The sequence below is a fragment of the Antrostomus carolinensis genome, unplaced genomic scaffold (genome assembly GCF_000700745.2).
Source record: "Antrostomus carolinensis isolate BGI_N321 unplaced genomic scaffold, ASM70074v2 scaffold8283, whole genome shotgun sequence".
Classification (NCBI taxonomy): domain Eukaryota; kingdom Metazoa; phylum Chordata; class Aves; order Caprimulgiformes; family Caprimulgidae; genus Antrostomus; species Antrostomus carolinensis.
Window position 1 is genome coordinate 51,119 of NW_010307232.1, and position 14,577 is coordinate 65,695.

The 14,577-nt window shown below is 35.2% G+C and overlaps 1 protein-coding gene across 1 annotated transcript in view; it reads right to left on the reverse strand.

Annotated features, from left to right (window-relative positions):
- Positions 1-13,405, reverse strand: part of DLG1 (discs large MAGUK scaffold protein 1) — a 63,073-nt gene extending 49,668 nt beyond the window's left edge. The window contains exons 1-7 of the mRNA XM_029084348.1: positions 13,073-13,405; positions 12,679-12,760; positions 11,317-11,327; positions 9,678-9,776; positions 5,637-5,690; positions 1,952-2,002; positions 890-1,014 (exon numbers count right to left, since the gene is read on the reverse strand). Coding sequence (XP_028940181.1) covers positions 890-1,014; positions 1,952-2,002; positions 5,637-5,690; positions 9,678-9,776; positions 11,317-11,327; positions 12,679-12,760; positions 13,073-13,405 — 755 coding nt within the window. The remainder of the gene's footprint in view (positions 1-889; positions 1,015-1,951; positions 2,003-5,636; positions 5,691-9,677; positions 9,777-11,316; positions 11,328-12,678; positions 12,761-13,072) is intronic.
- Positions 13,406-14,577: the final 1,172 nt, after the last annotated feature.

The following is a 14,577-nucleotide window of genomic DNA, read 5'->3' on the forward strand; positions in this document are numbered from 1 at the left end:
GGCTTTCCACTCCATTTAACATGTTGCTGTAGTAACACGGAGCTCTCATTACACTCTGCCAGATGTACCTCTGACAATGGCCAACAAGCTAAACTGAAGCCTTGAAATAAGCTTATTAGGACTAAAAACCGTAAGACATCGGGGATCTGCACCAAAAATGATAAGGCAAGATCTTGACAACACTAGAGTAAAAAAGCTAGTCCTACAACTGGATTTCCCCCCACCCCAGTGATACTGGAGTATACTTAAAGACTGTTCCAGATTAGAACAATTCATTAATGCAATTTGTTATTAACTTCTAAAAGTACTCTTCAAAGGAAGTTGCAAATATCATTTGCAACCATCTAATAACATGCCAATACTTCTTCACTAGGAGTTAAGTAGTAATATCAGTCCACAATTAAGTAAGAAAATGAGGTATACTGGAGAAGGACCACTTCATTAATTTAAACAAAAAATATGGCTCTTGAAGATGTGTAGTATCTTTGAAAAATTAAGACATGGAACTATACCAAGCATAAAAAGAGGGTTGTTTTTAAGATCAACTATCTTAAAGATCAGAAACCAAGAGTTACCTTTCCTACCTCTAAGCTTTGCCTTTGTATATTGAATTAAGAACTAAAGAACACATGGCATAATCAATTCATAATACTGAATAGAAAAGATAAAGTTCACTTAATATGACTTAACAGCAGATTTATTGGTTGAGGAAAAAAAAAATGGTACACTCAAACATTTTAAATTATTTATAAAATACTTCTGTAAGAAAAACTTACTTTGAAAGTAATGTAGCATAATAAAATTAATGAAAGTAACAGAAAGTGTTCTATCCACTGTTTGAAAATATAATAATAAACATGTAGCAACCCAACACAGAAAGTCATCATACCGTAATCTTCCATCCTGTGCAGCTGCACCCCCGGCTATAATTTTTGTAATGAAAATACTTGAATCATCCCCAATATGTGGGTTGTCTGTACCACCTGCAATGCTAAAGCCAAGTCCTGAATTTCCCTAAAGACAGAGGGGGGAAAAAAAATTTACGTATTTCCTTTTTGGGAAAAGATATCCTAGTACTTTTATCTGCTTCAATATAGAACCAAATTTATAGAATTTTCACTGATAAAAAATATTACACATTTAAAGCAGTATACTACACATACCATATGTAAGACATAATTATACTTAATTTCAAAGAAGGAGAACATAAGTCATTGCGTAACTGCAAAAGATATAGTGCCAACCCCGCAGCTTTCTCACTGAAGTGAGCTTGATAAACCAGATAAAAACTCCCCTCTCTAGTGAGCTAATCTTTGAGATTATTTGCTCCTCATTAAATTATCAGTGACAAACTATTTTTCCCAGAGAAGTCCCCAAATAATTTGTGTCACAAATGTAATATAACATCACAGACGCAGAGACTCAGACTGACATTTTCTCTCCAAAGGTTGCCTGTCTTTACTATCAGCTACACGACCTCTTCACCCTCTCAGTAACCATCAGAACTGCACAGGTATCAAATACAAGCATTTAGTTCTTTTTGTTAACAGATAGTTCTCCACATCGTAAACCTAACAAAGCAATGCATGTGACAAGGTGTCACTTGTAAGCTCGACTGGAAAGCCTATTATAATAATACTGTGTGTTATTACTCCATACACCTAGATAATAACATTAAATGCAGTCTGTCTCAGAGAGATCCTTCTCCCATTTTAGTCTTAATGGTCAAGGATCTTAATAAAAACTTCTATTTCTTCTCCAGCAACTGGGTGTATTTTTTTTCCTTCAGGTTAAATAATCTACCTAAAGAAACAAAGAAAGAAAGAAAAAAAAAAAAAAAGGAATTCCTGTTTTGGATTGCCATTTAGCAGTATCGAGAGGTTAATTTTTCATATTAAAGTATCATAAATCTGATCTAAAACAGAGCACAGAAAGACATTTAGCATGTTACCCTTTCAAGAGTAATTTCTTCATACTCATAATCTGCATCCGTGCCATTGACCTATAAAGAAAGAAAAGTGAGACTGACAGAGAATTTTACACTTTACAAGACACAGTTTGCTCGGTTGGCAGTTCGCTCCCATCAAATCTCAGCTGATTCACAGTGACCACTGAGCTCAGAGGGGACATGTGATTTTCACAGTGCTCTGTACATTAATCAGACACTCTGTATGAATGTAAAATGTAAGATTTCGGAGAGCAGAGCCCCTCTGCTCCTGATAGCTGGGGGGGGCGTGGGGGTGAGGGGGAAAGCTCCTGAGATCCTCAGTTATTCCTCAGGTCATATAGCAAGTGGAAACTGAGAAAAAAGGAATGGGTCATGGGGTAGAGAAGAAGTAGCATTGAAGAACAGAGCAGTATTTTCAAACTGTTGCTCCTCAGAGCAGAGAAAAATCAAAGACTGATGCTTTATACCACTTTTCACTAGAAATGGGTAAGTCTTAAAGCAGCATTTAACTACTGTTTATATTACTACTTATCATGTTACATAAATACTAAAGATGAACAAATTAAAACAGGACTAAAACCAGAGGAAAGGTTTAGAAGAGTATTTTATAAAGCTAGGTGAAAACCCCAAATAATAGAACTAAGCTTTGTCATTCTCAAGTTAGAAAGGATTTTTTGCTGCCTACAGAACTGGGACAGAATCAAATAACAGAAGTAACAAATATCTAAATAAAGCTAAAACAATTAAATATCAAAGTCTTCATCACATTTCATATAGAAGTAACCTTTTTTTTTTTTCAGTTACTAAGATATCTTGAAACTCAAATTCTCTCCTCCACGTACACCTACAGCAGCATATAGACGATGTAGCTACAGGCAGTTCCCTATTTCAAGTCTTTTAGGATGAAATATTTAACAAGATAAGAAATAACAGTTGTACTATTATTTTACAAAGCATCTTGACTTTTCTTAAGATATTCTGTATCTGGTAGTCTTCTGTACTCCTAATATAATATTCAAGATTTTATAAAGATACAAAACATATATATAGAAGAAAGCATTTTAAAATCTGTACCATTTTCTAACAGAGAATTTAAAAAGGAACTTTAATGCATTCCAAACAAAATTAAGATCACAATTACATCATTCCTCATATGTTTATTTAACATATTTAAAACCTCCAGAAGCTGGAGATGCCCAACTTTCATTGGCTGTCTAATATCAAGCTCATTTATCCCTCACTACAGCTTTTCCTCAATCTCTAATTACATCTCCCCTTAATACAAGAGAAGCCATGTCCATTCCAGACATAACTGATTATTATCTTTCTCTTTGTAAAGGACCTCAAAAATTACACATCCTTAGTAGTTTGTTCAGTGGAAAAGATACTGTGGTCTTAAAACATGATATTTCTCCATTAAAAAGGGAAGAGGTCTTGACCTTCTGAATATATGAAACTGTGTATCTATTACTACACCAACACAAAAGAAGCCACTGTGATCAAGAAGTTTTTACGTTAGCTTAGTCCTCGAGCTATTATATACAAGAATGACAACATGTGCTAACTGAACCAGTCATCTAGTGTTACAGTACCTGGGAAATGGTTCATGATGATTGATGATCACGTGACTTTTTTTTTTTAATAACGAGAACAATTAATCATTTCGCTATTCATTACCATTACACAAAACAAAGCCAATCCTACTGTATTCAAGCAGCTTCTTGTTTATTGCCATGTACAAAACTCTGTAATCCAATTTTAAAATCATCTCGATAAACAGGAGCAAATAAGAACTTCCATCACTTTTATCTTATGCTTTCTCTCAGTTCTATAGTCTCTTTTTTATTATTATTTACTTTTGAACTGATCTTACCTAACAAACCAAACACTATCAGAGACAGGTGCAAGGATACTTCAAATGATAAATATCACTGCCCTAATTCTATCTTTTCCAAGTTTTGAAGTGATCTCACTAAACCAAACTTTATTTGTAGGGACTTCCCCTGGATTAAGGAAGTGCTATACAAATGCTGCAATTATGCCACAGTAATCTTCTTTGAATCTGAAAAACCTATTAATAGCTCAGCAGAATTTGGTCAGAACCTTTTGGCAGTATTGAAACTAATTCCTCTGGTATGGTTAATCTTTTCATGTGCCACCAACTTGAGCTCTGTTTGCATTTCCTTGGGCTTTTACAAGAATAAAAATATGTTTCTTGATTTTTTTTTCCCCAACCGAGTTTGAGTTCCAAGAGGGAGTACTTCCTCAGCAGCTTTATGATTCAGATAACGAGAGCTCTGTTCTTGACCATTTGCTGATTTATGACTTTCTAGATTCATATTTTGTTTTTTTCTTCAAGTTTTTTTTAGGTTCATGATGCTGTTACCTCCCAAGTACATTTTACATTACTTACTGCTTAACAATTCCACTAGCTACTTGGGAACCCAGAAGGCCATTCCTTTACTCAACCTCCTATGCTTACAGAGGAGGTGAGATTACAGACAGTTATGGGCTTGTTTGTTTTACATTCACTGCAAATTGATTAATTTAGATAGCTTATAATTTTGAATACCAGTTTGTTCTGTTAATGCTATTTTCTCTTCCCATTTCTACTGTCTTCCACGTGCCTCTATCAGATGGGGCCTTCTGAAACATGAATTCATATTTATTAATCACATCACTTTTCTTCTTTGTTTAGTTGGTGTGTGCAGGGACACACCTCACCTTCCATATGCTTTTCTAAACTGTATCTGTGTCACATCAATACAAGGGCCACACACTGCAGGCTATTGCTATGACCTTTCAGTCAGAAGCATCATTATTGCACTCGGGACTCATTTTTGAGCCCATTATGTCACTGTACTAATCTTCTGTCTTCTGCTTAAACTGTTAATTCACACTTTGGTCTGCACTGAGCTATTACAGCTCCTTTCTAGAAAGGTTGTTTAGTTATTAGTGCTTTTGACAAGGACAGGATTTATTCATTATTTGCTAATACCAGTACTTAGAATAAACACAATATAAAGCAATCAGCACAGGCATTAACGCTGTTCAGGAAAACAACAACTAAGTGGGATATAAGTAACTGTAGGAGGCAGGTGCAAGAGGAAAATTCAGACCTGAAACCTATGCCAAACTAACTTACATTCCAAAGCCTCTGAAGTCTCTACCTGCCAGAGTATTCCTAGCAGAAAACACACACTATCAAACACAAATTTTAGCCTCCACATAACTGTACTTATTACCTCAATGTTTCAAACAGAACAAACACTTTTATGAACATTTGGAGCATTAAAATCTTAAGTATAGCCACTGCATTAAGAAGTGTTTTTATAAGAAGTGCAACGGAAATGGTACATTAAATATTAAAGCATCTGCCTTCATAGTTGAAGAAACAGATTGTTCTCTGAGGTTCCAGAGGTTCGGTGTTCAAACTGTGTTTTGCACTGTCACGCACTAGTACTCACACAGAACCCTCCACCTGCAATCTACAACTTCCCCCACTCCCCCCCCCCAAAAAAAAACATTAAACAGCTATTTAAGGACTTTAAATAACCATCGGGACAGCTGAGGAAATCGTGCACCACCACAGAAATGAAATAAGCTTTATTAAACAGCAACAACAGACCTACACATACCTATAGAAAATATTATCTAAAATTGTAATTGAAAGCAAGTATAGGCTTACGTATGTTGGAGCCTCCAACGAATCTGTATTCACCAGCACTGGAGGGGGATTTGCCTTTAACAAAAGAATTAAAAAAAATTATAATTACACAGCTTAAGATAATACCAATGATAATTACACAACATTTGTGATGTTTCTCAAAGTTCTGCTAAAAGTAGCCTCAGCTTGAGAATCTCAAAAATTCACGTTGTGAAACAATTGTTTCTACCCTGAACAAAGCACTTTCATGACATAAAATCGCGCTCTTCCAAAACTCTCAGCTCATATTTTTTATATAAAAGTTCAGTTGTTTATTATCTTATTTTTCAAAACTGAATCATGCTATCATTTGACATGTCAGTTATTCTAATAATTCATGATACAACATTCACAAGCTGCTTTACCAGCCAATATCTTAAAATCAAATCTTCGTGAATTTGATTCCTCTGTCTTCCTACCAGGAAGACTCTGTTGGTTTTTATTTTTCCTTCCCCTCTCCAAATTGCAAAATGAAAATTCCTCATAGAAATGCAAACTTACAGAAGAAAGGATCTAAAAAAATTACTTATGAAAGCAAATCCACAGCAGATATTCATCTACCGCATAGCAGCATGTGCTTCCATCAGAAAACTGTTATGGATTCACAAGCTACAAGCAGTCAGAGATTATTGCTGTAGGAATATGAAATAGTACAGGATACTTGCTAGCCGGGAACTGGTAGAATAAGCTAACGCTTTTACTCTCTGGTGTTACCTTTTCTGCAAAAAATGTGGTTTAAACTGAAAGAAAACCCGTACAGAATGGAGGCATTTATCTGAAATACTTAAAAATAAATAGATTTCCTATTTTAGCATCAATTGTCTGCCTTTAAAATGGTTAATATCTAGCCTGCCCTAAGAGGAAAAAAAAAAAAAGTACAGATACATTCCAGACTCCAAATCTTCGATGTATTAACTTCAGAACCTACAAACTCAGTGGCACAAAAAAAAAGTTAATCCCCTCCCTGTTTTAATGAAGCTAAGATTTAAAATTTTTTTTATATGTATAAAAATCCATTATCTTTAAAATTAAGACTTTTTTTCCTTTCTTTTTTATAAATCTCTTATGTGTGTGTGTGTGTAAATAAAGCTAGGGACAGTTTAACAGGCTACAATAGAAGATAGTATTCAACTCATTCAAAGATAAACTTAAGATCTACAAAAACATGACAATTAATCTATTCATATTCTGTATTTTAGTTTCATTACCATGTGAACAACATACTTCTGAAGATTTCATTATTTTTAAAAGCTCCCAAAAGCTAGGAAGTGATGACTCAGAAGTTCCTTACAAAAGACTGAGATGAATAATCTACCATCACTAGACAGGAGCCATCAACCTGTTAACAGGTTGCTGTGTCAGAAATTAGGCCTGTATCATTTAATAAGTACTAAAATCAGGTGGTATCTATGCAAGTTAACAGAGTAGACTATTTAAAAAACTGAAAAAAAAAAAAAAAAAAAAAGGGATGACACTTATGACATGAAGATGCCATCTTCTCTCAGAAGCAGCATGGGCATGCTTCATGAAGTGCAGAAATCAAGTACTAGTTACTAGAGCCATGATAAAAATCCCTGTCAAAACAATGCTATCTCTCACAACCATATGCTGCCATCAAGTTACATTCAAACTTCTGCTTCTTATTCCAGTGCAAATTCTATTAAAATAAGATTAAATTAAAAATAATATCCTGTATTAAAAATACCAATCAATTAAATTATGCATCATCATCCCTGTAAGAACTTTACAATTAACATCATTTTAAGAAAACAAAAACAAACAATACATTGTATTAAAAACAGCCTGAATGAATATGAGACATTAGGAGTCTAATCCCCACTGGATCTACGAGAGATGAGTATACATACATTTATTTTACATTTCTGTATCACCCATGAAAAGAAATTTCAATTTATAAACAGAAAACAAAACAGGGATTAATCTTGAAACTTTAGTAGTATTCTTTACATTTCACTCTATTTTGGAATTTATTTCTATTTAATATTAGGATTCTGTAATATCCAAGTATATTCAACAAAAGTGGTGCCAGTGAAAGTTGGTTTCCTATTGATGTTTTTCTTGGGGCTGGCAAGTGTTCTTCTTTTAATGTCTTAAAAAAAGAGGAGGAAGACTAGCAAAAAGCAAATTGCTATTAGTAGGTGAGGTTTCTATGTGAACAGTATGTTTGAGACACATACTAGACAACAGATGCAAAACACCTTCTGGAAGATAAGTGACTGTTCCTAACACTCCTGCTTTTATCTGAATTATCTATCAAAAAGCAATAATTTAACATTATTTCCAAGCAGGAAGGAGAAAAGCTTTGTGTCAGGCATTCCAAAGATATGCCTGGACACTGTGAAGACACAGGGCAGCATCTACCTCAACACATCAAATGTTTTTGGACAGAAGATCTGCTATTTCAGTCTGTTATGCAAGAGTCTCCATATTACCTAATACTTTCAAGCTTCTGTGCCAGGGGCTTGTTCAAATATTTAAAAGCCATTTGACAAGTTTGTTTACAAGCAGAATAAGAGATTGCCTAAAGGGTAAAGTGACTAACAAAACAGAAAGATGTATCTATTACACAAAAATGTATCTGCCAAATCCAAAGTTGATTATAACCTTTCTATGGTATTTTCTAACTGCTTAGAATCACCTATGATGCAGAATTCTATCGCTACTCCTGCAGACATTTATGCCTTTTTCAGAAGGTAGAGGCATCGACCACTCAATTCTTACTCTTCTGCTTGTAATCCAGCCTCATCAATAGACACTGACACTGTCACAGCAATGGCAGCCAAAAAAACCCCAAACCATAGCACTAATTATTTTTATTTTAAATTAAGTTTAGCATGCTGGCAATTCCCTGAAAATAAATGCTATTGGAGACTCAAGTTATCTTTATGCACCAAGGCTGACAGCAGAAGTCCACTGGTCACACGAGTGAGTCTGCCTCAAATCCTGATGTGAGCAGAATCCCTCCATAAGAAGGAAATAGTTCTGAAACTTATCAAATCTCTGCTCTGCCTGTTGGGAAAAGTACGGGTGACAGATTCATGTAAACATGCATCCACTAGAAATTGTACTATAAAAAAGCCAACTGTAAAAACTTTCATAATTACTGCATTATGTAAAATTTAAAAATGTAGCAGAGAAAAGAAGATCACCACCTGTTGCAAGTTTAGACACGTATCTTGAAAGCAAACCTTAAGGAAAACAAAAAAACCCCCAATGTGTATACCACAAAAGTATCCCAGTAATATCCTGGATAGCTTAATTCCCTTTTAAAGTCAATAAATATCTGTCACCAAACAATTCTAAAAAGTGATCCATCTTTTCAGAAGGCGTGCATCCATCGAGATTTTTGCAATGAAAGTTACAGTAAAGTTAGACAAAATAAAAGTAGAATGCCATTCAATATACAAAAATACAACTGCTACCTATCCTAAATTATTCCATAGCTTGCGGTCACATATTCCAAGTTAAGTGCAAGATATTAATGTTAACGCGTGTTAAATGCTTTCACTTGTCTTGACAGGGTTTATATCTTTTTGTGTGTTGACATTATGTGACCTAAAGGATGAAGGTACAGAAGGGAAGCACATTCTATGAGTCAGATATGTTAGGAATACAATACAATCTAGAAGAGATGAGACAAAAATTTTCTATAAATAAATAAATCAAGCAACAATACTTTAGTAAGCGTGAAATGGCTCTAAAATTATTATGTGAGAAGACAAAATACCACATTGTTTCTTTCCATTCTTTTGTTTGTTTGTTTTTCTTTAGCTATTTCACAACTGGCTCATATACTTTCATATGAAAATACAGGTACTTTAAATGGACTGCTATAAAACAAACAAAAATTAGGATTAAACTCCAGTGTACTAGTAATTCAGTTATTTCACAGTTCATCTCAAACCTGTGTGTGTAAGAGTACCAGAATATGAATTTAAACAAAGCAATGAAATAAACTGAATAAATAAAAGTTGAACAAATTTAACAAAAAAGAATAAAAACCTGTGGTATGGTGGATGGGATGACAGTGGTCTCAGCAGGGACTGGTGGGACAGGGATCACAGGGACAATGGGAGAAGAGGAAGGAACAGCTTCTGTGGGCTAAAAATCACCAACACAATGTCAAAAATAATGAAAGCTAGAAAAACATTTTAAAACAAACAAAATTCAAATTTATCAGCTTAAAAAAAAATCTGAAATAGCATGTGGATTTGGAGACTATAACCACAACTGAAGACAAACAACCACCTTTAACCATCCTGTACATAGCAGTGCATCCCCAGCAACATGTTGGTGCCAGAGAACCCAAAGTAGTAAGACACATTCACATCACTGATTCATACCAAGGGACTCACCTTGCGGTACAGAGTAATAAGACTTTGGGGTCCAAGAGAAAACCTGTTCATGTCAATGGACAGATTCAGGACTTTTGTGGGCAAGTTTCACAACAGAAGCCCTTCACCATTACACAACAGTGTGCAAAAGCAGGGAAACGGGCTAAAGTTAATAGCACTGAACAAAGTTAATATCCCTTTTTGATACAGGGAGAAAAAAAAGTTTCTAAACTGGGCAAAACTCAAAGAAAATATTTTAGTCAAATGGACAGAAGATCCTAGAACAGATTCAATCTGCCTCTCAAAGATCTTCATACAGGTTTACCATACACCTTCAGACTAGCAGAATTTTTATCTTAGAAATTTTCATTAAAATGTTAACCACAAAAGCTACTGACACTTAAGCTGCAAGGGAACATTACAAATAGCATTTTGAGCAAAACATTGACTCAAATCATTTTGAGATGTTAACATACTGGTTGTCAACAAGCTGTCAGCAATACACACTACTGGCAACTATCATCAAAATTACAAGCTGAACAGTAGATCAAAGCTCTTGCAACTTATTTGTTCTAAGACATTCTTGTGATCTTTAAACCTAATGAAACGTAATGATAAAAGAAAATAATAAATCCTGAAAAGAACCAAAACCCCAGAACATAAAAGTATTAAACATTTTTTTAAAGTTCAAGATATCTGAAAACACAAAGCAACACCAATAGCATACACCAAATTACTGCCCAAGAGTAGCAACCCTTATTAAATGTGCATATGGTGTTTCTACAGGCTTTTTTATTCATATCAATCCACCCAAAATGAACAGCTGGTGAAAAATGTTGCAGTTCTTGAAAGATGTAAGAACAAGATCTATTTGATATCTTGGAAAATTATTACTATTGTCATTTAAACATCCTTGAATCTGTGGACAACAGCACAATCTTTCAAGTGTTTAAAAAGGGGGTGGGGGAGAATCTAAATCGGTCTAGAATAATTAAATATGCATTTTGCAAAGGATGTGGGAAATGCTCAGTACAACAAATTTCCAGTTACTGGAAGAACGATGCAACCTTTAGAGGACAGATCAAATTAAATAGATTGAGTGATCACTCAGCCCTACATATGCAAAAAAAAAAAAAGCCACCCCTTCAAGTCTGCCTTGTTCCAAAGTAAGCAGCTTCCCATGTATGCACAGAGTATCAAATCCTGTTAACCAAGATTTCAGATATACACATATTCTACGTCAAAATAGAACACAACATTAAGGCTGACAAGCGAACCTTAGCAGGTCAGGAAAATTCCAGTTTTACCATTACAACCCCTGCAATAAGAGAAGGTTAAAAACAAATTGTAGTTATTCTTAGATACTGACTACACTCCCCTGCCCTTTGACTTGGCAAAATAACGGACAGTCATAGCTGATTTCCTTATGGACCAATCTGTACCCTTCTCTCTGCACCAAACAGCAGCTCCAATTTCCTGCTTCCTTCCTTTTCTTAGTTCTTAACCCCCTTCTCTCTCTGGGCTTCTCATTCCCAAACGCTTTAATAACCCTCCCAAGCTGTTCCAGTTATTATCCTTATTGTTTTAAAACTGACACTGTTCAAAGTCCTTTAATAATTTCAGGTTCCAGCCTCATAAGATATTAGTACTGTCATTTTATTTTCCCTTAGAACTGATGGTTTAGTATCTATTGACTCTTAAAAGCTGCTCCCTGCTCCTCCAGACATCCTAGCAATGTTCCTGTTGAGTCTCCTCCACTACCACGTGCATGAGGACAGAGGTGACAACACTGGCAACCACTTTCAACGGATGTGCAAATCCAAATGAGGGAAAGGCTGTCTTCACTTAAAAGTTTCATCAAATGCAGTGAATTGATGTAGGCACTATGACTACTGCAAGGAAGGACAATGCAAGACATTAAAAGATTTATAACCATCAGACCAAGATGACCCTGGAACATCCTTATAATAGAAGAATGCTAACTTTATTTTAGTTTGGCACATAATCAGTCTGAAAATTATCATATAACACGGGTATCTGTGAGAGCAGCTGAACAGACTCCAACAGCTCAGGGTATCGCTTTCAGTGTTCTGCTTCCCAGGAATTTTCCAGAAACATTTGTAATTTTTCAGAATTCTCCAAATTAATACACTAAGGTATTCTGAAAAATAAGAGAGGTAAATGTGTCCCTGACTACAACATTTAATAATTCTGGTTTAAATGGACACAAACTTATTGAAACTACAAAAAAAGCAACAGGCCAATTAAATACCTTGTTCTGAATATATACGAACTATAGCACACAAGTATGAGAGACTATTACATATAGGGACGTATGACTTGAACAATAACACACTTTAGCAGTCTGTCAACCTAAATAAATGTGCTACCACCTACCTCAAAAAGCTGTTCTGTTACAACAGTACAATAAATCTCAAGTAACTATTTTTTAAAGAGTAAGGATGGACTTGCTAGTATTTATAAACAAAAATAATCATTTAAGTGGCCTGTTTAAAAAAGCTAAGATAATAATACCTTTAAGTGATCAATTAAAAGGAGTGCCTCCAAATCTAACACTCAGTTCAGATGTTGTGAAAAGGAAGAACACACCCATTTTCTCATGTTTAACCAAACACAGTAACTCTTTCTACAAGGAAACACCAACTAACCTGAAATTATCAAAGCACCATACACATCCCAAAGCAGACCAACTGAAACAGCAAATTCCATAATGCTGCTATTTGTCAGGTACTACAAGACATTTTGGAGAACAAAAATCAAGCAAACCAGACCTCCCTCACTTTCAGGAAATTACTACCAAAAATCCCACACTGTATACAATGCAACAATCTTAATGGGAAAACACTGAGCAGAACTATTTCTTTGCCAGCCCAATTTCAATTATTACTACTTTGATTTCTAGCAACAACATAGCAAAGAAAATTAAGTAACATTAAGTGTCTAGAAATAGTAGGGATAAAACTACAGAAAGAAAAAGTGTGACATAGTTTCTCCAGGTTGCACCAAAAATGCACATCTGTGAATACCTAGTGCAATACATACCTTTTCTAAAGAACAATTAGAGCACGAGCCATCAGACACCCAGCCACTAGCAGCTTTTACTTTTGCTGTGCTTTTTGTAGGACTCTTTTTTACACTGTCACGTAGGTTTGTAAATTTTCCTCTGTGTTTGGAAGACACTGGCAACGTGGATGAACTAAAAGCTGTACAAATGCTCAGTGCCTGCTGCTGATGCCGGAAAGGCTTTGGCTGCGTATGAAGATTTTGCCGTACGTCCATTCTCGGGCTCTTTGTTAAGTCAGTAAGCTTGAACGTTCCCATTCCACCGTCCTCTGTAGCACCACAGTATTTGTAGTCATGACAGTAAGTAGTCATGAAACTAGCAACACAACTAGTCCTTTGTGCAAAAAAAAGGAGGGAAAATTAAAAAAAATATTGCTTCCTGAGAAAGTTCAAAAAACGACGGTTTTCTAGATTATGTTTATAGGAAGAAACACCAAACGCTGTTTTAGCAAGTACTGCATGTTGTGTACTCTCACTCTATTCAAAGAGCACCATTGAACCACCACACAACAGTCAATTTGCTGGGCATAAATAATCAATGCAATGCACAAATTATTGAATAGATGGCAAAAGTCATCTGACTTTATTTACTGAAAAGAAGCTATGAGAGGTTATAGTTATTTTCTTTCTTCCATAAGCTCCTACTATCCCTAAACTGTTTTATGTTCCACCTCAATACTTCTCCAAGGTTTAAATCTAGAAAATTTTTAAACATACCAATTCCTCTACTTTTCTGAACACTTCATAGGGGCTGAAAACTAATGAATTTAAAGAAGCTTATGATGAAAAGTATATGAATTGTGAATGGGCAGATACATTATACGAGATTTCAACATTAAACTTCCAACAAAGAAAAATTTCTTCAGACCATAAGAATTACTTTGTTTTAATAATTAAGAGTTGTATTTCCATGAAATACAGCAACACTGTGAGATCATAATGTTAAGGTGCACATTGTTTAAATTAAAAGCTAATAAATAAATAAATAAATTTGAGATATTTAAATGAACCTAAGTTCTTTATTATTTTATTCAGTCAGTTTTTAATGCCATGGATGCACGATCTCTATATTACATTTTTACCCCAATTTTCAAAACAAAAAAGCTTCAAAACAGCTCTACCCACACGCCCCTGCCCAAGAAAGCACACAGTGTGGACCTAGTTTGATTTAATCACACTGTTGAATATTTAACTTCACCAGCCACTCATTCTAAAAAGAGGTAAGGATCAAAAGTTAACTTCCCAGAGTCTACATGAAAATTGACTGCTCGAGACAGTTATATTCCTAGCCTCACCGAAGGAAGAAGCAGGCTTAAGAAGTCAGTGGTCATGCAGTCTTCTCGAGAGCAAACACACAACCAGCATTTGCACAGCTCCAGACCAGCCACAGCACACACCATCTGCCTCTTGCCCCATGGGACTGTTCTAGGAATATGCTGTGAATCTGAATATCTGGCACTGGGTATAAGAATGAAGGACACCAG